Below are 27329 nucleotides of genomic sequence, written 5' to 3'. Positions count from 1 at the left end.
GCAATCCAGCCCTAGCTCCACCTGTCCTTGGTGGCAGCTACACTTGGGGCAGCCAGGCAGTTGGGGAAAGGAATTCAGGAGTGCTTCCTGGCCTTAAAGAGAACTCTTTAAGAGAATCATAACAGGCTTAGTGTTCCTGTGAGAATTGACAGGTAAGGGAGCCTTTAGCTGACAAAGTAAAAGCAGGGTGCCTCTCAGCAGAGCACTAACTCATCTTGGCCGGTGCTTGTTAAAGCTGCCCTTTTCCTTTTCCTAGAAGTTTCGGGCACCTGCAAGAGAGACTTGTGTGGAATGTCAGAAGACAGTCTACCCCATGGAGCGTCTCTTAGCCAACCAGCAGGTGTTTCACATCAGTTGCTTCCGGTGCTCCTATTGCAACAACAAACTTAGGTAAGCCAACCAAACCAGCTATCTCTGTACAGTTGACCTCCAGAGGGCATGTTTGGCTTTTAGAGCACTGGTGCTAAAAGCTGTTATGCCAAGAGCACGCTGTTGAAAGCCCTTGAAAAACATAAAAAGTATCATTTAGTGACAAGTATTTCATATCAAATGATAGTGGTGTTTGGAACATCTTAGTACATTGATATTTTAATTTACATGGAGCTTAAATCTTATGGGTGGCAGGTAAAACCCCCCTGTGACTTAATTTAGTAGAATATTTTCCTTTGGTCTCACAGAATCTTTTTTTTTTTAAGTTGATTTATTTATTTGAGAGAGAGAGAGAGAGAGAGAGAGAGAGCTTGGGAGGGGCAGAGAGAGGGAGAGAGAATCCCAGGCAGGTTTCACACTGTCAGCACAGAGCCTGATGTGCGGCTTGAACCCACGAACCGTGAGATCATGACTTGAGTCGAAACCAAGAGTCGGATGCTCAACTGACTGAGCCACCCAGGCGCCCCTTTAAAGCTAAGAAATCTTAAGAGTTTAGGGGTGCCTGGGTGGCTCAGTCAGTTGAGCATATAACTCTAGATTTCGGCTCAGGTCTTGATCTACAGTTTCGTGAGTTCGAGTCCTACATCGGGCTCTGCAATGACACCGCAGAGCCTGGTTGAGATTCTCCCTCTCTCTGTGCCCCTCTCCCACTTGCACTCTCTCTGCCTCTCTCAAGATAAATAAATTAAAAAAAAAAAAAGAGTGTAGTTGTTTCAGCCCTTACTTGAAAATGTCCCAAACACTGTGTAAATGGTAATAATAGCAATGATAATGGGCACTGAAGAGCACATATTCTGTATATTGCTTCTTTTTATGTGTGACAAAATAATTATCATTTCTTCCAAGTAACTCAAAGTATGGATATAAATGTGGCCATTTGGGGACATATTCCATATGAACTCATTTTAATCATAGAGTTTTAGAGAAGAAAGTAACCAGGATGTCACTTCCTCCAGCTTTCCTTTCAGAGCAAGCATTCCTTCTAAAATACTCTTGAGGGGCACCAGGGTGGCTCAGTCAGCTGGGTGTCCAGCTCTTGATTTTGGCTTGGGTCATGATCTCACAGTTCATGGGTTCCAGCCCTGCATCGGGCTCTGTGCTGACATCACGGAGCCTGCTTGGGATTCTCTCTCTCTCTCCCTCTCTCTGTGCCCCTCACTCGGTCTCTCAAAAATAAATGAAAATACTCTTGAAAGACGTGCTGGCTGGCGTCTGTGTGGCACTTCCACAGGGGTCGATACCGCACTACCTTGTTCCAGTGTGGGGTAGCTCCAGCCCAACAGCTTTTCCTTCTGTTGAGCCAAAACGTTCCTCTGTAACTTCCGCTCCTTGGTTCTTTTTCTGCCCACGGTATTACTTTTTTTCTCCAAAGCATATTTTTCTAAGCTTCTGAATTTTTGTATCTCTTCTGTGGAAATGCTGTTGTTTTCATACCCCCTTCGAACTGTGTTACCCTGCAAGAGACACCAACTCTCCTAAAGGCCTGTCCAGCACTGACATTAGGGTAGATTTACTTCCCAGCTACTGTGCTCCTATTAACCACATTCATTCACTAGTGTCTTGTGAGTGCAAACCATTTGCAAAGCATTATACCTACTCCTGTAGATATGTATTTTTAAATTATAACACAAATGGGAAACAAGGAGGAAAATGATTCAGCTTTGTACAAAGGAAAATATCATTATAAGTAGTGAAAGGTTATAAATGCTTAGGAAATATATGAGTGGTCAGAGATAGGTGGGATAACCTGGGGAAGACTTCTTGGAAGAAATTTTTTTTTTAACAGTTTGACAGAGGGGAGTGAAATCATTTGAAAATAGGAAGATGTACCACATGAATGTCTTGTGAAGCTTTAGGCCTAGAAGTGAGCATGTTTTTTATAAGGGTAATAAAACAAACGTGCTTGAAAGGGAGGGGGTAAAGAATCCTAGGTGATTGATGTGCTTTTAAAGGTATTTTTCTCACTTGGCAACTTCTGAAAATACTGAAGTTGCCAAATTTCAGCCTGCTAGTATAAGTAAGAGTATATAGATACCTCAACGTTATGTTCTTTTTCTTTTAACAACAGTCTAGGAACATATGCATCTTTACATGGGAGAATCTACTGTAAGCCTCACTTCAATCAACTCTTTAAAGCTAAAGGCAACTATGATGAAGGCTTTGGACACAGACCACACAAGGATCTGTGGGCAAGCAAAAATGAAAATGAAGGGACTTTGGAGAGACCAGCCCAGCTTCCAATTGCAGGGGAGACCCCTCAGAGCCCAGGGGTCGAAGATGCCCCCATTGCTAAGGTGGGTGTGCTTACAGCAAGTATGGAAGCCAAGGCATCCTCTCAGCCAGAGAAAGAAGACAAGCCAGCTGAAACCAAGAAGTTGAAGATAGCCTGGCCACCCCCCACTGAACTTGGTAGTTCAGGAAGTACCTTAGAGGAAGGGATCAAAGTATCCAAGCCCAAATGGCCTCCTGAGGATGAAATCAGCAAGCCTGAAGCTCCCGAGGATGTGGATCTGGATCTGAAGAAGCTAAGACGATCTTCTTCACTGAAGGAAAGAAGCCGTCCATTCACTGTGGCAGCTTCGTTTCGAACCACTTCAGTCAAGAGCCCCAAAATCCTATCCCCACCTATAAGGAAAGGCTGGAGCATGTCAGAGCAGAGTGAGGAGTTTATAGGAGGAATGGCAGCAGAAAGGAAACAAGTGGAAAATGCCAGTGCCTCCGAAAAGAATGGTAGTGTGGGGAAAACAACCAGGCAAAACAAAGAATCTAAAGGAGGGGAGGCAGGGAGGAGAAGTAAGGAAGATCATGGCTTCGAGATGGGGAGTGAGAATCTTATAGACAATGGTGCAAGCTTAGATGAAAATGATAGAAACCTCAAAGAGCAGTCCCCACTAGAACCCAAGTCTACAGATTGGTCCAGCTTTGCAGAAAGCACCTCCCCTAAAGAATTCACTACCCAGCATCAGAAATCCCAGGATGTGGGATTCTGGGAGGGAGAAGTAGTCAAGGAGCTGTCTGTGGAGGAACAGATAAAAAGAAATCGGTACTACGATGAGGATGAGGATGATGAGGAATGACAGACTGCAACGGTGCTGGGCCTTAAATCTGTGTTAGCGTTAGCAAGCCACTGCCCTTTATCAAAGTGATGCACCGTAAACAGGTGTCTTAGCATGAACTGTCATTTATGTGGAAGCAGTTCTGGAGGAGTTCTTGCTTCAAAAAAAATCCCATACTGCAGCTTAAGTGAACCAATTCTAAACGCTATAGATAATATTACTTCAGTCCTCTATTTTAGCAATGATGATATACATAAGTGCTTTAAGGTCTTATGGGGGCGGGGGGCGGGTATGCCAACTGATGTAGTTCAGACTCCACTGTATTCCCAAAAGGCAGTACAAAAATAGACGATTAGTAGCACATTGTCGCACTTCAACTATGGAATTAGGGAACACACAGAAGGGGTTTAGGGACCTAAACATTATGACTGAACGCACTTTAGTATAAAGGGCACAGTTGGTATATTTTTAAATGAATACCAATTTATTTAGCATTCATCTGTTAAGAAATCAAATATGTAATCTTTAAAACATTTTTAGGTTAATTTTCTCACTCTGATATACATGGGGAATTTCTTGCTTTGCATCCCATTCTGTAAGCCACATCCTGAATTGGATTACTGAGATATAACACAACTGTTCTTTTGGGGCACTTTTTGAGCACATTTGGTGCTTGGAGAGATCCACTCTCTCTCAAATAAGCTCTGGTATTTGCCAATGAGTCTGACTACACCCCAAGTGATTGCTTTCTTCTTTGGTGGTATCTATGGGCTCATCATATACTGAAAACGACAATATTTTTATAAGATCTTTTGTACTGCTGTTTGCCATGTTGCATGTTAAAGCAAAGTGAGGAGTTTAAAGAAGGAATAATGGAAAAAACTGCCTTAACTCACTTGAGCTCAGACCCCCACGCCCTGTATTCCACTTCTGATATCCCCTTTCTGGGACACTGGTTTTTTAAATACATACCAGCTCTGAAATGTATTGATTTTTATGGCAGACAGTATTCCCAGGGTGCAATTAAACCAATTACAGGCCTTTGTGTGTGTGTGGGGGGGGGGGGGGGGTTTCTAGTAGTTAAGGCTTTGGAACATAAACTTGAGTACACTTGTTGTACATAATCGATATTCCAAATTGTATGTGGGGAGAGAGATGTTTTAAGCCGTAGGCTTTTCTTTGTCCTGCATTTTTAGAGATTTAGCTCTAATATTTTTTAGAGATGTAAAATATTCTGCTTTCTTATAGTCTTGCTTAGTCTGAAACATTTTTATTCAATAAAGCTTTTAATTTACATCTAAACTTTTCAATGTTCCTTTTCCATTATTATTTTACATTATGACAGTGTCTCAAGACCTTTTACTTTAGCAGTCTGGGAAGAAAGGCACATGGGTCTGATGCATTTTAAGTGAAGAGAGGTGTTATGAATATATCTCCCCACTAGGTGGTGGCATTGGGTCGATCTTGGGCTTTGATCTTTCCTAAAAGAGGACAAATTTTTCTGAAAAATTGAGAGCAACTTGGCAAGAAACTTAGTGTGTACATTCAAAATGAGCTGTGTGTTTTAACAATTCAAACTCTGGTGGTGGTTTTTTTATTGTTAATTGTACTCAACATTTAATAATTCACCTTGCAGTTATGCCTAACATGCTAAAGGGAATTTCCAAATGTCTCTGCTTGAAAATGGATGTTTTCCACCCTGGGCAGAGGCATAGTTGGTTGTTTGATTTCCTTGCCTGTAGAGGCAACTGCCCCAATAGTTAAAACACTTTTTGTTGTTGTTGTTGTTGTTGTTAATGGAAGTGTGGGAGTGTGGATTTCCTTGGAGATAAACACACTTTTTGAGTCATCTGTTACATGTTCCAGGGTCTTGCCTGGTCTTCCAAATGGATGGCAGGGTACTACTTTCTGCTCTTGGTCCCATCGCAGGCTGAAGTCCTTTAGAAAGTCCTGTTCACTGAACAGTTAATCCAGAAGCTCCTGATGACATTCATAAACTATCGAATCCTGGCTTGAGTTTAGCTGCCTTTACTGTATGACTCTGCTGCTCCAACCCATCCACATGGTACTCACTGAGCCTACTGATTTTATACAAAAAAGTCTGAGTACCTATGGCCAGTATTTATGGATATCAGTTGAGTATGTCACCATATATCAGGTATGCAGGGACTGAGATTAACCTTAGAAGAAATGTTTTCTTTGCCATTCAAAGACTAAGACAGATATATTATAGGGACAGAGAGTAGAAACAAGGACTAGCTCCATATCAGTATAATAAATGGTGGTTCTTATCAAGAGAATGACCAGGTAACACTAAACATCCTTAGAAAACAAAAGAACCTACAGCCAAAGTGTTTCTCTCAGCTTTCTGAATGAAGGCAACTTGTTTGGGCTTGGTAGGTCAGTGGTGGCAATAGGTCCTGTTGGTGAAGCAAGAAAAGGGGCCAGCTTGTAACCTGAGATGGTTAAGGAGACTCTTCATGACTACTACAGGACCAACTTAGTTCTACCAGCTTGCTGGTTGAATCACTCCTGGACAAAGTGAAAATGGCAGAAAGTTTACATTCATTACACGTTTCCTTAACTATATATTTTCTCACACTCAAGATGTCGAGAAATGGTACAAATGTGTTTTGGGGGGGGATAGACCTTGAGACCAAGATCGCTGTGTGCTTGGGCCCGCATGCCAAATTCTTTGTGCCCTGGGGCTCTGATTTGAATTCCCAGGAATCAGCGAGAGTTCACTTCTTGTTCACCCTTGTGGTGCCTGGGTGGTTCAGTTGGTTAAGCATCAGGTCATGATTTCACGCTTTATGGGTTTGTGCCCCTCATCAGGCTCTCTGCTGTCAGCACAGAGCCTGTTTCAGATCCTCTCTCTCTCTCTCTCTCTGCCTCTACCCTGCTTATACTTCCTCCCTCTCTCAAAAATAAGTAAACATTACTACCATACCATACAATACAATACCATACAATACAATACAATACAATACAATACAATACAATACACCTTGAATATAGGGTCGTAGTTACCACTAAGCTGTTGCTGGGTTTGGACAAACATGGCACCGTGTAGTGGTTCTCAGACCAGCTGCAGTGGCATTGCCTATGAGTTTGTTAAAAATGAGAAATGCAAACTCATAGGCCCCACTCAGACTCACCTCCTGAATCAGAAGCAGAATCTCTTTGCTAAAAGAAACCTTTTAGCAAACTCTCCATGTGGGAGATGGGACAAGCTAATATCTGGGCTGTGGTACCCTAAATTTGAGAACCTTTGAGCTAAAGCAAACATAGTCTACTTAGGATGGCACACTTTTTTCTCCTGTTTCCTGTCCCCTTGAAACTCTAACTTCTGGTGTAGGCATACCTTACTAGTTATAAAGTTACTTTATCTGTCCTTGAACAAGAGGTAGAGATTAATTTCTTTTAATCTTTTTTCAGATCATTCTAGTTAGCCTGTGGTAATTAACCTTGAAGCCAGGTTTGAACAGACAGCAACCAGAGGTCAGGAATCTCAGGCAGTTGAGGGACATTTCGAATTTAGCTTTCTGAAGGTTTGTCTGTGGCTCCCTTCTTTTTTGTGTAGATCCACAAAAGAGTTAAATGTTTACTGTGCAAACCTAAAATTAAGGAGGTTTATAAGGGCTCAGTGTTTCAGAGTCTAAAGACTTTCTAGCTCAGAAGCCCTGCTCTACCACAATCCTATATAACTTTGGGCAAGCTGTTTGATCTCTATGGACCTCAGTTTACCCATCCATAAAATAGTAAATAAAACAATACCTACTTCATAGAATGATGGAGTTAAATACCTGGTGTAAAATGTTCAGTGCAGTACCTGGCACTTGGTAAGCCTCATTAAATATTCGCTATCATTTATTTTTCTTTTTCCTTTGTACTTTTCTTTGTATGATATCCTTTGGCTATTTTCCCATTTCCTTTTACCCATGAGAAAAATAAAAGGATTTTGAAAAGTTCATTTTAGGGGATAAAACAGTGAAAGGGAATTGAGATCATGGAAGGACTCAAAGGAAGGAAAATGTTAGGAACAAAACACGCTAGAGGTGGAAGGAAGAGCGGTTAGGCGGAACCATCCGAGATGGCGAGGTAGACCCCAATGAAAGCCTGTTCTGCTAGGTGCAGAGACGCAGGTCTGGACTGCCTGGCAGCGGGAACAGCCTTTGAGACTGCTGGGCTGAGAAAGAGGAGTGTCCCCTTAAGGGAGCTAGGCCTGAAATAAGGGGTGTGGCCGTGGCTGGCAGAGAGAGAGAGAGAGAGAGAGAGAGAGAGAGAGAGAGAGAGAGAGAGGAGAGAGGAGAGAGAGAGAGGGAGGGAGAGGGAGGGAGAGGGAGAGAGAGGGGGGGGAGAGAGAGAGAGAGAGAGAGAGAGAGAGAGAGAGAGAGAGAGAGAGAGAGAGAGAGAGAGAGAGAGAGAGAGAGAAAGCGTGGCTGAAACTCACAGCAAAAGTGGGCGGGACCAGAATTGAGGGCCTGCGGGGCAGGTGGAGGCGGGGCGGAGATGGGAGGGGCATGGCCCGGCGGGGGGCGGGGTCCCAAGGAGAGGCGGCCCTGGTGTCTGCCGCTGCCGTCCGGGAGGTGAGATGGGCGGTGAAGAGGCCCGGCCCCACGGAGGAGGCGGGCTGAGACGGGCCGGGGACCCGAAGGGGCCGGAAGGGGTGGCTGCCGGCTCGGCCCCGCCCCGGGTCCGCCTCCCCGCGGGTTCCGTTGGCTGTGGCGGCAGCTGAGGCTGTGGCGGCGGTGGCCGCGGGGCGGGCGTAAGATGGCGACAGCGGCGGCGGGAGCCCTGGGCCTGCTGTGGAGTTGGCTGTGGAGCGAACGCTTCTGGCTGCCCCAGAACGTGAGCTGGGCCGACCTTGAGGGGCCGGGCGACGGCTACGGCTACCCGCGGGCGCGACACATCCTCTCGGCATTCCCAGTGGCGGCGGGCATATTCTCCGTGCGGCTGCTCTTCGAGCGGTGAGTGCCCGCGAGCGAGTGGCGCGGAGGGTCGGGGCCGGGGCCGGGGTCGGGGCCGGGGAGCGGACCGGTGGAACCGGCTCGGGGCGGGGAGAGGCCGAGCACCGGAAGCAGAATTGGCGGGGAAGCCCGGAAGCAGGGGGCTGGGGGAGCCCGGGCTGCAGCGCGGGATGTTCGGAGGGTGGCGGAGGTGGTCGCGGAGCCTAGGTAAAGACAGTTTGGGGCGTGGACAGTGGAAGAACGAGAGTCTAGGGGAGGCCGGGCCCTTTCCCTTTTTAGATCCCGGAGGCCCTGGGAGTGGAGGGGGGGCTTCTTCTGGGCCTGCTCCCAGCCTCCAGGGATCCTACAGACAGGAAACAGGTTGAGTGTGTGAGCTGCGGCCGAGAACCCGAACACCCGAAGAGAGAAACAGGAAAGGGCCACAGGAACCAGAACTAGTTGGGGCTGTGGAAGCTGAACGGTTAACGTTAAGAGCCAACCTTTCCAAGCGAAAGGAGCGGGTTTTTGGGAATCTTGAGATTTGTGAGGACACTTATGAGAGTTGAGGGGAGCAGGGTTAGGCCCCAAGCCTTGCTTTGTCAGTTCATGGACATTTTTGTGCATGTGTAAATTTCCAAAAACTGCTACCAGAGCCCGTAAGAGAGTGGAAATCTGGTAGGGATAAGGCGTGGTGGAGCCTGGGGTTCCAAAGTCTAGAAAGGTGTCAGATTAGTTGCGGAACAGGCCTTAGAGGCCTGAGATGGAAGGAGGAGTGGTCATTTTGAAAGGAAGAGATCTGTAGGATTTATCAGAGGAAAGCTGTATTGAGCTGGCTTCTAAGTGAGTTTAGCGGAATCACAGTTCTTTTTCTGACCGCGTGTTCTTGATAAAAGTGATTTCACTTTTCCTTAAGTGAGTAGTTGGTACCTACTGTCTAAGATGAAATGTTCACAGAGCACTTGATGTGGCGATTTTATACTGTGGGCTTACAGCTGTGGGTGAGTTTGATCAAATCTACTCTGCAGAAAAGGAGAGTTATTTCTTCATAGGTCTCAGGTAATGAGGATGCACTTTGACATCGTTTGTTCATTTGGCCCTTATCGGGAGCAGAAACGCCCTTTCTAGGACGGGAATATACTGCAAATAAAGAATCTATTACTCTCTGAAGAATTAGTTATTATGTGTTTTGGGTTACTTTTCAAAAGTGCCTACTACTTCTGACACAAAAATCTTTCACAAAATATTTCTTTTCTGTAGCCAGCTTGTCATTCATTCATTTGTTCATAGTGTTTGTGTATTGTTATCAAAGTGCTCTCCGTCAGACGTTCAGGTACAAAAATCAAGATGCTTTTAACTGAAGCAAATGAAACTGAAAGATCTAAATGCCTTTTCTGGGCCCTTGGGACCTTAGTGTTACAGTTTTTTAAGTATAGGCATTGTATTAAGTATTCCTGGGGTGGGAGTACAAACCACTTTTCCCTCTTAGGAATAACTTAGATCTGGGTACTCTCCACCTTGGCAGCTGTATATGAGGGCTGAAAAAAGAGAAAGTGTAATGACTAAAAAGGAAAATACACCAATTTAAGACAAAAGATTTAATTGTCCTAGGAAAATATTCTCTGCTTTTTATATAAATGTATACCAATATGGAAGTTTATTCACGTTACTGATAAGAGGAAATAGCTTGTTTCTTATAAATACCCATTTTATATAAACTTGCATAGGGGCACCCCTGGGTGGCTCTCAGTTAAGCGTCTGACTTCGGCTTAGGTAGTGATCTCGTGGTTTGTGAGTTCCAGCCCCGCATCATGCTCGCAATGATAGTACAGAGCCTGCTTGGGATTCTCTCTTTCCCCCCCTCACTGCCCCTCCCCCACTTGCATGTGCATTCTCGCAAAATAATAAATAAATAAACTAAAAAGAAAACTGCATATATCTTCAGATTTCCAAAGAGTTCCCTCAGATGGCTGTGAAGACTTCTATATCCCCTGGCGGAGCCACTGGAAAAGGATCCTTTACCTGTGGGAATTCTATCTGAATGTTTCTATGGTGCGCGGTGTCAGGGGAGCAGGGGAGGATGGGAATACTGAGCTGAAAGCATTCTAGTATGATATTCCTTGGCTAGTAAGGTCAGGCATCCTGTTCATCTCATGTATGATCTTGGGAAAGTTTAACCTTGGAGGTGGTCTTGCTATTTTGTTTCTTTTTATAAAACCTACTACCTTAGTTAGAAGTAGAATTGAGTGCTGGATTAGCAGTTCCTCTCTTGCTACACCGGTCTTCCATAAAGGTAGTAGAAGCCACTCTTAAGAGTATAGGAAAAGACGTTATTAGAAATATTGGTACAGCTAAGTTGTTTTTCCTACTTTTCTCATTTCTCAAATCCCATCTAATTTGTTTCTAGAAGTGACTTGGTTTCTAGTAATCATAGACTGTGTGAGCTAGGACTTTATAGACAGTAAACTAGCCTGGAAACATCCTGCAGCTTTTCAGAGGTTTCATACTCACTGGAGGAGGAACTAGAACCAAGATCCAGATCATTTTCCCAAGCCCCGGGCTCTTTCCACTATATGGTGTAGCCATCTTTAACCTTTCCTTAAACCTCCTTTCAAGGATTAAGGTTTAAGCCACCTCTTCCTAGTATTCTAGGATTTGGAAAACAAATCCATGCTCATCTTATTCTTGGTTATTTAATGTGTTTGATTTGAAGATTGTATATTTTTTCAAATTTTTGTTTCAAATTGTTCTGTATATTTTAATGAGTCTTATATTATGTCCCTTGATAAATTATGTCCCTTGTGTTGTTTTAAGAATTTCCCACAGAGGGGCGCCTGGGTGGCGCAGTCGGTTAAGCGTCCGACTTCAGCCAGGTCACGATCTCGCGGTCCGGGAGTTCGAGCCCCGCGTCAGGCTCTGGGCTGATGGCTCAGAGCCTGGAGCCTGTTTCCGATTCTGTGTCTCCCTCTCTCTCTGCCCCTCCCCCGTTCATGCTCTGTCTCTCTCTGTCCGAAAAATAAATAAAAACGTTGAAAAAAAAATTAAAAAAAAAAAAAGAATTTCCCAAAGAATAGGGGTGCCTGGCTGGCTCAGTCAGAAGAGCATGTGACTCCTGATCTCAGGGTCCTGAGTTTGAGGCTTAGGTTGGGTGTAGAGATTATAGAGATTACTAAATAAATAAACTTAAAAAAAAAAATCTCCCAAAGAATAGAGTTTACAATTTGGTTTTACCTTCCCATCCTTCTCATCAACCATGCTGAGCATTTGTTTTTTCCCACATTCCCTGGAGAACCACAGCCTCCTCTGATAGGGATGACTTGAAAAGCCGCGGGGCCATAATAAGTAAAGTGTTTGTATCTAGCTATTTTGCTAAAGAACTGCGGATAGGAGATTGTTACTTACCAAATAATGGAGGCTGCCCTCTGTGGACCTCTGCTGAGTGGCTGTATTGTGGTGGCCTGTGCCTTGCAAAATGCCTCAGGTGTGGCCTGTGATCGGTAAATATTTATTGAATGTTTGAGGAGGGACCATCCTCATCTACATAGACGCCCAGAGGAGTAATCAGAATCTAGATCTCCAACCTGAAATGGATGTTTGGCTTGACTGAGAGAAATTCCTTTGTTTCTGTTGTTAAATTTCATCATATATTTGCATGTTGTGTACCTTTCTACAGCTTTTTTCTCTCTTTATCCCCTCTCCCCATACACATATTCACACTACCCTGTACCCTAACAAAACAGGGATAAGAAACTCTTCCATGTGTTTTTTTTAAACTTCTTTTCATGTTATGTTCATGATAAAATTGTTTGAAATTTAATATCTAGTCACTTGAGCACTTGTTTCTTGGGATCAAGTAGAAGCTTGAGACACCATTGACACCATTAGAGCTGTATAGGCTCATTTATTTTGAATATGCTATTGCAATAGGAGCTCTGTATTGCCAGAAGAAAATTATTTTGTGAATTATTCAGGAGATAGATTAGAGCTCTCTCTGCTGCTCATTCATTATTCCAATCCCCTCTTCTCTCTTGTTACTTCCAAAGCAACCTCACTGGGGTGTGCAAAGAGCCTTCTCAATACCATTCTCTGTCATAGGAGACTGAACAGATTCACTTGCTAGCCTGTCATGTAACTGGTAACAAAAGTAGTGACTCTTGTGTGCACGTTTCTCAGCCACTCATTTCATCTTCCTCTCGTAAGCCTTGCTACCTCTGCTACGTACTGCTTTTTTTTTTTTCTTGTTTTCCCCCATTTCCCCTAAGTGGAGGAAGAACTTTTTTCCTCTCCCTGACAGGCCTGCTGCCTTCCTCCCAGATCCATGTCAAGTGACTGCATTGTGACCCAGAATCAGTGGGTCTTCCAGACGGGTTAGAAAGGCTTTGGGAAGAATGGACATAGCTGCTGACTAGGCTGTGAGGGAAACTGCCCATTCCATTGCATCTCTAAAGGTATTCTGTTGGGCGTTATTGAATTGTATATCACAGAATTAAATCAGGTTTGCAGATCCAGCAGGGCAAGATTGAAAAAGATACTCACGTGGCCCTGCCCTTGTCTAAGAATCCACCTCTTCATTAGCTCCAGATGGTCAGAAGCCTTATGTGCCCCTCCTCTTGCTGGGGAAACTTCTTTCCCCAGCCCTTTCTGTGCAGTGGGTGTTGATGCTCTGCAGAAAACTGAATACTGTCATGCCTGAGGTCAGGTTCCTGGCTTATCCCTGGAGACAATATATTCAGCACAGCAAAGAAACATGTCAGATATTTTTGCTTTAGCCACTTCCTGATTCAGAAAACTAGGGTCTCCTAGATGGGTAAAGAAGAAATTAAGAGGAGGCAGCAAGTGAAATCTGCACCCTTTTTTTTTTTTAATTAAAAAAATTTTTTTAATGTTTATTTATTCTTGAGAGAGAGACAGAGTGAGGGCAAGCGGGGGAGGGGCAGAGAGCGAGGGAGACAAAGAATCCAAAGCAGTCTCCAGGCTCTGAGCTGTCATCACAGAGTCCAACATGGGCCTTGGAACTCACGAACTGTGAGATCATGACCTGAGCCGAAGTTTGACGCTTAACTAACGCTTACCCAACTGAGCTACTCAGGCACCCCCGCACCCTTCTTACGGAGCGGCAAGGGAGATAAACCTATTTTGGCTTCCTTTCCAGAGGTATTTTTAGGCAGATAAAAGCTGCCCTTCACTGAGTTTTGGACTCTGCTTGAATCCACTCCTACCTTATCTTTGGGGAAGTTAATTGAAATGTTACTGCAAAAGGAGCTAACCATAATCACTTCGAACTTAAAAAAAAAAAAATCTGAAACGAGTTTTCCTAGAAACAAAGGCATTTTTCCTAGATATGAGAATTCTCTAAAACTGTGCTGTTCAGTACAGTAGCCACTAGCTACTATAGTAGCTACTTGCTTTTGGGGATTTCAAATGTCACTAGTCCAAATGTGCTGTGTTAGATACGTTCGAAGTGTAACACACACCAGATTTTAAAGACAGTGCAGGGGGAAAAAAAAGAATGTAATATATCTCATTTTTAACATTGATTACAAGGAAATAACTATTTTTTAATTTATTTTTTAAGTTTATTTACTTATTTTGAGAGAGAGAGCAGGAGAGGGGGAGAGAGAGAATCCCAAGCAGGCTCCCTGCTGTCAGCACAGAGCCCAATGACAGGCTTGATCGCACAGACTGTGAAATCATGACCTGCACTGAGATCAAGAGTCAGACATTTAACTGACTGAGCCATCCACCGTGCCTCAACATTGATTACATATTGATGTGATATTTTGGATATATCTGTTTAACCAAAGTATATTATCAGAATTAACTTTACCTGTTTCTTTTTTTCCTTTTCTGAATGTGGCTATTAGAAATTTTAAAATTAGGGGTGCCTGGGTGGCTCAGTCGGTTAAGCATCCGACTTGGGCTCAGGTCAGGATCTCAACAGTTCCTTCCTGAGTTCCAGCCCCATGTAGGGCTCTGTGCTGACAGCTTGGAGCCTGGAGCCTGCCTCAGATTCTGTTTCCTGTTCTCTCTGCCCCTCCCCTGCTCATGCTCTTTCTCTCTCTCTCTCAAGAAAAATAAACATTAAAAAATAATAATAAAAAAAAGGAAAATTTTAAATTATATATGTGGCCTGCATTATATTTCTGTTGAATAGTGCTCTTGGGAGTAATTCAAACAAGCATTTATAACTGAAAATAATTTTATTAAAAAAATTTTTTTTAATGTTTATTTTTGAGAGAGAGAGAGAGAGAGAGAGAATGAGCGTGAGCATGAGCGGGGGAGGGACAGAGAGAGGAGGAAACACAGAATCCGAAGCAGGCTGAGCCGAAGTTGGACGCTTAACCGACTGAGCCACCCAGGCACCCCTGAAAAGAATTTTAATATAAATTCACATTTATTTTTTTTTGGACCGGAAGGGTGATCAGTCCTAAGTATATCAGACCATGCTTTTATTTTTTAATTTTTTTTTCTGACCATGCTTTAAACAAATCTTTCTAAAAGTTGTGGCAAAAATGGGGTTTTTTAAATATAAATCATTTTCCGAATGATTTAAATGACTAGTTATAGTCTATTTTGAGTAATACTGAGTGATTGACAGTGCCTTCTAGCCAGGCATTGCTCTGTAATTTTACTTTTCTGCATATATCTTCTTAGTCGAGTAGTTCATGATCTGTAAACAAACAAGTTTGTCAAGAAGTTCAATGTATGTGGAGTGCTGCACAGCCCTGATAAGACATTGGGAATAATCACAGTATTTTGGGGCGCCTGGGTGGCTCAGTTGGTTAAGCATCTGACTTTTGGTTTTGGCTAAGGTCATGAAGTCACAATTCATGAGTTTGAGCACCACCTTGGGCTCTGCACTGATGGTGTGGAGCCTGCTTGGGATTCTCTGTCTCCCTTTCTGCCTGCTCGCTCTCTCTCTCTCTCTAAGTAAATAATAAACATTTAAAAAAAATCACAGTATTCTATCTCTTCTCAAAATTATGGTGCTTTGTTTTTTAAGTTTATTTATTTATTTTGAGAACACACAGGGAAGGGGAGAGAGAGAGAGGGAAAGAGGGAGAATCCCTAGCAGGTTCCACACCAACACGGAGCCTTATGCGGGGCTCAGACTTACAAACCATGAGATCATGATGTGAGCCGAAACCAAGAGTCAGATGCTTAACCGACTAAGCCACCCCGGTGCCCCTGTGGTGTTTCTTAAAAAGGGTATTCCTTAAGTCTTTGGCTTCTGGGTAGTGTCAACATTTGTAAGAAGTCTCAATAACCACGCAGGGCGCGCCTGGGTGACTCAGTTAAGTGTCCATCTCTTGATGTTGGCTCGGGTCATGATCTCACCATTTGTGAGTTTGAGCCCCTTAGCCCCAAGTGGGGCTCTGAGTCGACAGTGCGGGGCCTGCTTGGTATTCTCTCTTTCCCTCTCTCTCTGCCCCTCCCCTGCTTGTGCTCTCTTTCTCTCTCTAAATAAATAAATAAACTTAAAAAAAAAAGATGTTTAAAAAAATAAGCACAGGAGGTCTCAAACCCAGTCAGGTTGTATTTGCTGTGTTTAATTCTGCTTGGGGAAATCCCCTGTTATACTGAAATTGGTTAACTTGAATTTCTACTGATTCCTCAGAAATCAGGGACCTTCTCCTACATGGAGCTGGTAGGTTATCTGATTACCCAGGAGGACAGGTGGGCACATTTCCTTGAAACACTTCACCTTTTGGTTAAGAATTTAGTTTTTACCTATTTTCTTCTTTCTTCAGCAGTTATTTATTGAGAACTTAGTATCTGCCAGTTGTCAGACTGTGCCACAGATAAAAATGTAAGTCATGGTGTTTGCTCACAGAAAGAAAGCAAGAATATCAGTGGTTTAAAATACAGTGTCATAAATGTATGCAGAAGGCTGTTATGGGAGTTTGGAGGAGGTGGGTTCAGTTCCTTTTAACAGTTGTTAACTAAAATATAGGCTTAATGTCTCACAACACACACTTGTTTCTTGGACCCTGAAGAACGGTGAAAACTTCTTAAGGAACAGTTTTTTTGTTAACCTGTTTCTCTGATTCACCTCTTGGCACTTGTACATTTGTGTATTTCTACTTTAAGTTACATTACATTACATTTAAGTTACTATACATTAAGTTGTATCGTTGTTTAAGACTGTAAGTGGAAAGATAGACCATTTAAGAAAGATAGATATGTGTAGTGAAAGAAATGTATGTATATAGTCGGAAAGGGAGAAACTTTTCAACAATGAGAGTGTCAGGGACCCCCACCTATTTTTCAGCCACACTTTGAGAGCTGCTGCTCTATAGCAAGTAAAATATTCACTAACTACTGTACAGTAATACTACAACTTAGTCTTAAATTGTGTCCATCTGAAACATTTCAACATATATACTAGTAGTAATTCTTATTATCTCAAGACTTACATTCCTTACAATGAGGTTAGATGTAAGCAGGATGCTGATCCTTCTCATCACAGCACCTAGCAGTGTATCAAATTGCATAGGCACTAATTATCTTAATGCTTTAAGGCTCTGTAATAGTCTAAGGATAACTTTGATACATGTGGGAGGAGTGAAAATAGTCTGGTATAAATCCACAGTGTGTGCCTTGCCATGGTTTAGGATAATATATGCCATAGTGGTCCTTTTCTTTATACTCTGCTTCTGCTTTAAGAGCAAATTTGCCAATTTAAAAAAAAGTCCTTGCGACACCTGGCTGGCTCAGTCCTAGGGAGTGTGAGACTATTGATCTGGGGTGTGCGTCTGAGTCCCACTTGGGGTGTAGAGATTACTTATAAAACTTAAAAAATGAATTAAATTAAAAAAAAGAGAGAGAGGTGCCTGAATGACTTAGTCGGTTAAGCGTCAGACTTTAGTTTAGGTCACTATCTCACAGTTTGTGAGTTCAAGCCCTGCGTTGCACTCATTGCTGTCAGTGCAGAGCTGGTTTCGGATCCTCTGTCCCCCTACCACTACAGCTCTCCCACTCAGGTTGTCTCTCTCAAAAAAAAAAAAAGAGTCCCTGAAGACACTATTCTTTAAAAAAAAAAAGTCCTCAAAAGAAACTGCGTGGGGTGCTTGGGTGGCTCAGTTGGTTAACAACTCTTTGATTTCAGCTCAAGTCATGATCTCACAGTTTCGTGGGTTTGAGCCCCACATCAGGCTCTACACTGAGAGTATGGAGCCTGCTTGGGATTCTCTCTCTCCCTCATTCTCTGCTCCTCCCCCACTTGCACTGTCTCTCTAAATAAATAAATAAATAAATAAATAAACAAACAAACAAACAAACAAACTGCAAAGAATACATATACGTGTACAACAAATGTGTATAGCACATGAGTTTGTAGATAGCAAATCCTATCCTTTGAACATTTAACTCAGAAGGGTGCCTGGCTGGCTCAGTCGAAGGAGTATGCAACTCTTGATCTCTGGGTTGTGAGTTCAAGCCCCACATAGGATGTGGAGATTGTTTAAAAACAAAATCTTAAAAAAAAAAAATTAGGGCTGGCTCAGTCGGTTGAGTGACTGACTCTTGATTTCACCTCAGGTCATGATGCCAGAGTCGTGGTATCAAGCCCTATGTCAGGCTCCATGCTGAGCATGGAGTCTACTTAAGATTCTCTCTCTCTCTCTCTCTCTCTCTCTCTCTCCCCCCCCACCTTTCCCCCTTTCTTTCTCTCTCTCCCCTCCCTCCCTCCTACCCTTCCCTTCTCCCCCACTCACATGTGCTCTCTCTCAATCAAAGAAATGAAATTTTATTTCTTTTTAAGTTTATTTATTTTGAGAGTGTGAGAGAGAGCTCAAGTATGAACAGGAGAGGGGCAGAGAGGGAGAGAATGAGGGAGTGACAGAGAATCCCAAGCAGGCTCTGCATGTGGTCAGCATAGAGCCTGACTGGGGCTTGAACTCATGAACCATGAGATCATGACCTAAACGGAAACCAAGAGTGAGATGTTTAACCAGCTGAGCCACCCAGGCACCCCTCAAATAAAAATTTTAAAAAACGTTTTTTTAATGTTTATTTCTGAGAGGGAGACAGCATAAGCAGGGGAGGGGCAGAGAGAGAAGACGACACAAAATCTGAAGCAGGTTCCAGGCTCTGAGTTTTCAGCATAGAGCCTGACACGAGGCTGGAATTCACGAACCTTGAGATCATGATCTGAGCCGAAGTCAGACACTTAACTGACTGAGCCACCCAGGTGCGCTGCCCTCCCCCAAATTTTTTTAATAAAAAAATTTACTCAGAAAAATACACTGACATTGGTGCATATGTATAGGGGATACTCAAAAGTATGCTTGGGAGTCACCAGCACATAAATGAATAGTATTAGTATAATTTAAATGTATTATTTCATTAAAAATAACGATAGTAGCCATGTTACATGAATAGCATTTTTGAAAAGTAATTATTTTCTAAAAAAAAAATCCAGAGAACAGCATTGATTTTACATTTTTGGAAATCTCTTTACTGTCTGACTTAATAGAAGATAGTTGGATTCTTCTCGCTGGCTTCTGCATTCAGGCTCTTGTTATATGTTGTTTTAGTTGAAGTATATAAATAAAAGCTGGCTTCACACAAATGTGTCATTGGAAAGGGGAAGTATTTTTTCTTTGATACAACACCAAAACATAACAAATAGTAATTTTCTTTTCCTTCCCTTCCCCTCCCTTCCCTTCCCCTCCCTTCCCTTCCCCTCCCCCTCCCCCTCCCCCTCCCCCTCCCCTCCCCTCCCCTTCCCTCCCCTCCCCTCTCCTCTCCTCTCCTTTCCTTTCCTTTCCTTAATTTTTGAGAGAGAGAGAGAGAGAGAGTGTGAGCAGGGGAGAAGGGCAGAGAGAATCTTAAGCAGGCTCCATGCTCAATGGAACCCAACGTGGAGCTAGATCCCATAACCCTGGGATCGTGGCCTGAGCGGAAATCAAGAGTTGGATGCTTAACTGACTGAGCCACCCAGGCACCCCAACAGGAAGTAGTTTCTTAAAGGTTGGTTGCATTGTGGAATATGAAACCCTATCATTGAGCTTTTCATTCATGTTAAAATCCATTGGTCTGTCTGGAGATCATGGGTTGGTAATTTTGCCTCATTGCATCCCAGAGAGCAAGATGGGTCACCAGCAGCTCTACTGGAGCCGTCCGAGGAAATCCGGTGAGGGTTCTCATTCTTGCCACATCTACTCAAACTGGCATAGTCTAATCTGGAAATATAGCCTCACTATGTGCCACCATCATTTCCGTCAGTATGCAAAGGTAAAGGCTTCATTAAGTTTGATTAAATGAGCTTCCTTGAATGAGTCATCCAGGATACCTACATTAACTGTAGATATCCAAGACACCTACCTTCCTGCTAACTCTTTGTACATAAAATTAAAGTACTTCAATTAAAAAAAAAGAAAAATACTGGTTTACTGAGTTATATAGATCTCCCAAATGTCAATACATTTCTTTATACAACATTTAAGAATCCTATTAATCTCATCAGAACTAGTCTTATCATAAAAGCTTGAATTATTGGGAAGTTTTCAAGTTCAAAGGTGGATATAAGTTCTCTAAAATTCTAATTTTCACTTGAAAGCTTGAATTTTATCATTGGCAACAATGTTTGTTTTTTTGAAATGACAGGCTTATTTCATTCATTTTTCAGAAAATACCCAGGTCCAAATGACCTTAGTTTGTTGGCCATTCTTTGAGGTAAAAATTGTATTCTATGAAAAATGTAATTTTAAAAAACGTTTATTTATTTTGAGAGGGAAGGAGAGAGAGAGATTGATTGATTGATTGATTCCCTAGCAGGCTCAGCGCTGTCACCACAGAGCCCAGTGTGGGCTCAATCCCACGAACCTTGAGATCATGACCTGAGCCGAAATCAGGAGTCAAGACACTTAACCGACTGAGCCCCTCAAGTGCCCCAAGGAAAAAGTGATTTAAGTTCAGTGCACAACTTAATCAAACAAGCGTGTTTCCTTGAGACAACCATATACTTTGCTATGTAGCAAAAGTGCTGTGTACTTCCCATTTCATCACATAATACTTTTTAAAAGTATACTCAAAGGCTGAGATTTGTTAAAATCAATCATTTGTATGCTCCATGCTTAAAAGAAAAAAAAAAAACTAAGAGGACATAGCAAGGAAGAATACAATAACCATTACTACAGTTGGTACATTTGTGCTCAGGTAACATAAGTTTTATCCACGATGGCTTTGCCCTGTCATTGCAAGTGTCAACACAGTAACAAAGGCAAATGATGTCTTGATATTATTATTAAAATAGTTTTTACTTTCTGGGCCTCTAGAGAGTATCTCAGGGGCCTTCTGGGGGTCTGTAGACCATACTTTGAGACCCTCTGCTATAATTGAATGAGATCAACCAGAGTGGGTGTGTAGAGTAAGAAAAGAACCTGCATAGGACTCTGAGGAAACAGCATATTTTAGGAAAAAGCAGAGTGGGGGGAAAAAAACCCAAAAGGAGAAAAGAGGTATGACAATCCTATAGTATTTGATAATATCTGTAGTAAGCATTTAATAAGTACTTACTTTGTCCCAGGCACTATTCTTTTTTTTTTTTTTTTAACATTTTATTTATTTTTGAGACAGGGAGAGACAGAGCATGAACAGGGGAGGGTCAGAGAGAGGGAGACACAGAATCTGAAACAGGCTCCAGGCTCTGAGCTGTCAGCACAGAGCCCGACGCGGGGCTCGAATTCACGCACCGTGAGATCATGACCTGAGCCGAAGTCAGCGGCTCAACCGACTGAGCCACCCAGGCGCCCCCCAGGCACTATTCTAAATGCTAAACATTGAGTCCTCATAGTAACTTTATGAAGTAGGTAGATAATTACAGTTATCCTCATTTTGTAGATGAGAAAATGGGAGCACAGAGAAAGTTAAGTAACATGTCCAAGTGACTCAACTAGCAATGCATACCAAGCAGTCTACTTCTGTTGCCAGAGAGATGGAGGGAGAAAAGTAGGAGGAGTATGGCAAGTAAGGAAGCTAAGAAAAAGTACATTTCAAGAGGGAGAGCATGGTCAGTAATGTGGAATAACGTGGAGTGGTCAGGTAGGATACAGGACTGAAAAGCATCCATTTGATTTCACAATAAGGAGATCATTTTTGGCAAGAGCAGTGTCAATGGAGCGTAGGGACAGAAACGAGATGAGAGAGAGATGAAGACTGAGGAATGAGTGGGAGTTGGAGAAGTGTGATTCTGATGCAGGATGTTGAAGGCATTCCCTTCTCTTCTTAGTCAAGATTCTTAAGAATCTTAACTATTTCCATTTCTTTCTTCCTCCTCCTTATATCTTTCACTGATGTAACTCACTGCTGTCTCTAGATTTTCTGTTTTACTGGAATTTCTTTGGTGAAGGTTACCACAGATCTCCAAATTGCTAAATCCAGTGGATACTGAAATCCTTGTCTTACTTGATCTCTGCCTCATTTGATACAACTCTACCTCTGGTCTTCCTGCCCTCTAAATTCACCTTTTATATTAGTGTTTCCCAGGATGTTGACCTTGGTTTTCTTCTCAATTTGTGTTCCTTTCTTTCTTTCTTTTTTAAGTAGGCTCCACATCCAGCATGGAGCCCAACACGGGGCTTGAACTCACTATCCTGAGATCAAGACCTGAGCTGAGATTAAGAGTTGGATTAAGCAATCAACTAAGCCACCCAGGAGCCTCAGTTTGTGTTCCTTTCTTGTTGCACTCACATCCATCCACCCCCACAATTTTAGCTACCACCTATATTCTCATTCTCTTGTGCTCTTTTTTCTTTCTCAGGTGTGTGTGTGTGTGTGTGTGTGTGTGTGTGTGTGTGTGTGTGTCTTAAGCCTCTTTATTTGCCTACTAGACAGTTCCATTTCAGTGTCCTGTGAGCACTTCAAATTCAGCCTAACACAATTCATCTATCATTCCCAAATTTGCTTTATCTTATGCTCTACTTGGTTGAGACACCATAATCAACTTAGTTTCCCAAGTCAGAAATAAGGAAGGCTGGACTCTGCTTTTGCCTCTTACATCTATTCTGTTACCAAGTGCTATTAATTTTACCTCCTCAGCAGCTCTTGAATCCGCCCTTTCGTTTTCATTTCTATAGCCTTAGTTCAGTGCTTTATCACTTAAAGCATGGAGTTTTTACAGTAGCCTTTAACTGATGATGCTCCTTTATTAATATACAAATCTAACTCTTCTCCTGGCCGAAAGCCTTCCAGTGCCTCTCCATCAACTGTAGGATAAAGTTCACTCATAACATAACATAACATAACATAACATAACATAACATAACATAACATAACATACCTGTGATTTGGCCTCTATCTGTGGAGTTTTCTTCCTCCTGCCACTGTTGCCACCCCTGAATTTGTACATTGCATAGTTCTGTAAGTAGTTTGTCTCTTCTGTTTGCTTTAGTACATGCTGTTCCCACTGCCTGAATGTCTTTTTGTACTTTCTCCTCTGTCCACCCAATAGAAGCTACTCAAATTTTTAATGTGATTGGTTTATTAAGAATTCAGTTGCAAAGGGAAAGGACTTTTGGAATCTGTTTTGTGTGGAACTCTGCATTTTGCCTCTTGTATACATATGTCTTGGGGGAGGGTTTTCAAATGCTGCTTGTGTACCTAAGGATTACATTTTCTAAACAGGCTTTATCTGGACCTAAGAATCTTTATTTAAATATCTCAGTTCTCATCTCTCCCATGTGTGTGTGTGTGTGTGTGTGTGTGGCAGGGAGCATTCAGGGTCAGATAATTATTACTCAGTACTCTACCTACTGATACACCATCCTCATCAGTCTGTATAAGACCTTTCTCTTTTTATTGTATTTTTCACTCCATCTCATTCCCTATTTTGGTTTCTTTGATGGTTATTTTTCTTTTTTATATATAAATTTTGACACTTTATATCTTTCCAGAAATTGATCTAAGCCACTGCTTCCCAACCTAATCATGTTGCTGCACACATAGAAAATAATTCATGTATTGCGCAGTAGGGTATATGAGGCCAAAGGCTACAGACTAAGGTTTCCTGGTTACCATAGGCTCCGTGGACCACCCTTGAGAGCTAGGAGCAGTATCTCAGCATCAACGTAGCCCAAATACATTACTTGCCATGATACACTAGTTGAAAAGCTTAATCTATACTGTGAAACATATTTGTGTATAGTTCATATCCATTAATGATGTTGCGGTGAATCGCAAAGATAGAGTTGTTAGTATAGCTCCTGTCTTTGGTAAAAAGCAAAGTAATAAGTAATTTCGCCTTCATTAGCCCAGGCCTTAGTCAGCTGCTGCCATGTATGTGGAGGGCAGAAAAAGGCAGAATGAAATGATGTCTACAAAACATAACAGTTTGGGTCACTAGACTCATGTTCCTGGAGTGGCAGGTGGAAAGGAGCAGCTTACCATTCAGTATAGGCCACTAAATGCCTACTTATTTAGACCTGCAGGCTAAGGGAAGTCTGGTCTTTCAAATTAGTTTAGGGGTGCTTGGGTGGCTCAATCGGTGAGTGTCTGACTTCTGCTCAGGTCATGATCTCCTGGTTCATGAGTTCGAGTCCCACATCGGGTTTGCTGCTGTCAGCCTCTTAGTGCAGAGCCCACTTCAGGTCCTCTGTCTCCCTCTCTGTGCCCATCCTCTGCTTGTGCTTTCCCAAAAATAAATAAATACTTTAAAAAATTATTAAAAAAAATTTTTTTAATGTTTTTATTTATTTTTGAGACAGAGACAGAGCTTGAGCGGGGGAGGGGCAGAGAGAGAGGGAGACACAGAATCAGAAACAGGCTCCAGGCTCCGAGCCGTCAGCCCAGAGCCTGACGCGGGGCTCGAACTCACGGACTGGGAGATCGTGACCTGGCTGAAGTCGGACGCCTAACCGACTGCGCCACCCAGGCGCCCCTAAAATAATTTTTTAAGGGGTGCCTGGGTGGCGCAGTCGGTTAGGCGTCCGACTTCGGCTCAGGTCACGATCTCCCAGTCCGTGAGTTTGAGTCCTGCGTCAGGCTCTGGGCTGACGGCTCAGAGCCTAAAGCCTGCTTCGGATTCTGTCTGTCTCTCCCTCTCTCTGTGTCCCTCCCCCGCTCAAGCTCTGTCTTTGTCTCAAAAATAAACATTAAAAAAAAAAAACTTTAAAAAAATTATTTTAGGGGCACCTGGGTGGCTTAGCTAAGCGTCCAGCTCTGGCTCAGGTCATGATCTCACGGTTTGTGAGTTCGAGCCCCGTGTCGGGCTCTGTGCTGACGGTTCAGAGCCTGGAGCCTGCTTCAGATTCTGTATCCACCTCTTTCTCTGCCCCTCCCCTGCTCATGCTCTCTCCCTCTCAAAAATGAACACTAAAAAAAATTTTTTTTTAATTATTTTAAAACTTGGGCGACAAATTGATCCTGTAGAGGACAGAAAATCACAAGATAAATGTGATTTCTCACTGCCATCAACAGCAGTTTCAAACTATGATGTCAGGAATCTTTTACACTCTTAAAAATTTTTACATTCTTAAAAATTATTAAGGACCCCAAACATAAATTTATGTTTACATGGATAGTATCTATCAACATGTACTATTTTAGAAGTTAAAATGGAATTTTAAAGATATATATTCTATTAATTCATTTACAAATGGCAATAAATTGATTATATTGGTAATACAACTAATGTTTCATGAAAAATAACTATTTTCCAAAACAAAATAAAATGTGAGAAGAATAGCATTATTTTACATTTTTTTTAACACTCTAGTATTTGGCACCTGTATTCTCATGTCAGCTCCTGCATTCAGTCTATTGCAATGTCATGTAACCCATGGAAAATTCCACTGCACACTCATGAGAGAGTGAGAGAAACAAGAATTATTATGAAGTTATAGAATTATTATGAGATAGTTTTGACCGTGTAGACCTCCTGAAACGGTCTCTGAGACCCTAGGAATCTGTACAGTTCGGTAAATGCCTATCTAACAAAAAGGATGAATACCTAATTTCACTTTCTTCATTAAGGTGATTTCATTAAGTACATAAATCTATGTATTTAATTTTTATCATGGAAAAAATTATTTTTCAAACTTAGTTATGTTTTATGCTTATTTATGTTTTATGCTTCATGCTATAGCACAAAATAGGTGCCCCATAAATATTTGCCAAATAGATAAATTTTCTTAGGGTCTGTTTCTTGTTTTTTTTTTTTTAAGTTTATTTATTTATTTTGAGAGGAGAGAGAGAGAGAGAGAATGAATGAATGGGGAGGGGCAAAGAGAGAGGGAGTGAGAGAATCCCAAGCAGGCTTTGTGCTGTCACTGCAGAGCCCCACATGGGGCTCAGTCTCATGAACCATGAGATCATGACCTGAGCCAAAATCAAGACACTTAACCAAATGAGCCATCCAGGCGTTCCTCTTAGGGTCTGTATTTGTCTAACTGTGACTGCATGCTAGTAATTTTGTCTTTCATTGCAGTCTGTGAACTAATGAGGTCAGGATATGAGCTAATTCTGACTCTAGGATATTAAGTTCACTCCAAGGTCTAGATAATAAAAAAATTATCTTGGCTTCACCCAGGTAAGCAGGGTACAAACCTATCTCTGTCGTATGAAAGAAGATTTCTTGTACTTCTTGGCTTCTTCCAGAGACACCATCAAGGAGAACGAAGCCTGAACTGTTTCTAGTAAAAATAATAATAGCTGCTTTTAATAATAATATTAAGAACAACAACAATAATAAATAGCTGCCTTTTAATGAGTGTTTACTAAATATCAGGTACTGGGTTAGGCATGGATCATGTCATTTCATTTTTAAAATAACCCTGTGAGGTAGACATTATCTCCATTCTATAGATGAGTAACTTTCACAAAATCTCTTAGCTGGCAAAATCTAACTCCAGGGCCTTTGATCACCTGACTGCTTCTGGACTGAAGAGCTCTGGATCAGGGAGTAAGAGTAGGAATTGGAAAAGCTATTTTTGTTATTGGGTCTACTTCTTCATACAGTTAATGTAGATGAGAGGATACAGAGATAATTCAGTGCTTTTCTCTCTCCTGTAGCACCAACTGAAAAGCAAAGAATGACTGACTTAGTTACTCCTCTGGATGCTGATCAGTCCTGGGTCCAAACTGAGTTCCAATGGAGCAAGGGTAGGATTTGAGAGACCTGTCACTTGTTAATTACTGAGCACAGACACAGAATCTTGGTAAATACAAAAACAGCATTCCCTGTATACTGTGTTCATAAGGAGTTTAAACATGAGTGGGGTGCTAAAATATTTGTACACAGAATAATACACCAGGAAATATAAAGTATCTAATAGTGTTGGCCTTTGGATGAAACTTTTGTACCACCTGTGTCAAAGAGGAGAGAATAGGTTACAGATGTGATTAACTTTGTGCTGGAATAAATATTTCTCCATGGCTCCAGGAACTTTCGTGATAAGGGTAGAAGAAGTTTTCACAGAGGAAGATAATAAAGTTTCTTATTCTCAGTTCCTCCCTTAGAGATAAATTCTGGATTCAAATGCAGACCAAGAAATAGGTCAAGAGCACTCGATCTTACGCCTCCCAGTCACAATTTCATTTTGGGACTCCTTAAGATGCTAAGAGAACTAAAACTGGTTTTGACTTATTCTGAAAATGACTATGTAGAGCTTTTCCTAGAGCTAATGCTCACAGAAATTTATGGATGTGGAAGAGAGAGATCTTTTTTTTTTTTTTAAAGAATTTTTTTCTTTTAAGTAAACTCTATGCCCAATGTGGGGCTTGAACTCACGACCTTGAGATCAACAGCCGCATGCTAATGGAGTGAGCCAGCCGTGTGCCCTAAGAGGGATCTTTCTTTAAATTTTTTTTTAATGTTTTATTTATTTTTGAGACAGAGCATGAGCAGGGGAGGGGCAGAGAGAGAGAGAGACACAGAATCCCAAGCAGGCTCCAGGCT

At 42.2% G+C, this 27329-nt stretch overlaps 2 protein-coding genes and 1 long non-coding RNA gene across 11 annotated transcripts in view; 2 read left to right on the top strand and 1 right to left on the bottom strand.

Moving 5' to 3' along the window:
• Positions 1–4787, top strand: part of LIMA1 (LIM domain and actin binding 1) — an 83320-nt gene extending 78533 nt beyond the window's left edge. For all 5 annotated transcript variants that reach the window (XM_053226219.1, XM_027036106.2, XM_053226218.1 and 2 more), the window contains 2 exons: positions 257–390; positions 2498–4787. In XM_053226219.1, the coding sequence (XP_053082194.1) occupies positions 257–390; positions 2498–3506 (1143 nt within the window). In that variant the 3' untranslated portion in view covers positions 3507–4787. The remainder of the gene's footprint in view (positions 1–256; positions 391–2497) is intronic.
• Positions 4788–8089: 3302 nt separating this feature from the next.
• The window catches only part of CERS5 (ceramide synthase 5), a 32736-nt gene continuing 13496 nt past the window's right edge, over positions 8090–27329 (top strand). Inside the window, exon 1 of one of the 4 annotated variants that reach the window (XM_027036113.2) lies at positions 8090–8455. In XM_027036113.2, the coding sequence (XP_026891914.1) occupies positions 8259–8455 (197 nt within the window). In that variant the 5' untranslated portion in view covers positions 8090–8258. Of the gene's footprint in view, positions 8456–26473; positions 26534–27329 lie in introns of those variants that run through there. The other 3 variants (XM_027036111.2, XM_027036110.2, XM_053226217.1) reach the window with 3 other exon arrangements.
• LOC128316397 (uncharacterized) overlaps positions 8717–27329 on the bottom strand; it is a 43776-nt gene continuing 25163 nt past the window's right edge. Inside the window, exons 4-5 of one of the 2 annotated variants that reach the window (XR_008300245.1) lie at positions 25979–26064; positions 8717–9969 (exon numbers count right to left, since the gene is read on the bottom strand). This is a non-coding gene — a long non-coding RNA (uncharacterized LOC128316397). Of the gene's footprint in view, positions 9970–24555; positions 26065–27329 lie in introns of those variants that run through there. The other variant, XR_008300244.1, reaches the window with a different exon arrangement.

This window comes from Acinonyx jubatus, chromosome B4, assembly GCF_027475565.1.
Source record: "Acinonyx jubatus isolate Ajub_Pintada_27869175 chromosome B4, VMU_Ajub_asm_v1.0, whole genome shotgun sequence".
Taxonomy (NCBI): domain Eukaryota; kingdom Metazoa; phylum Chordata; class Mammalia; order Carnivora; family Felidae; genus Acinonyx; species Acinonyx jubatus.
Note: the sequence above shows the minus strand (reverse complement) of the source record. Positions and strands in the feature narration are given on the sequence as shown.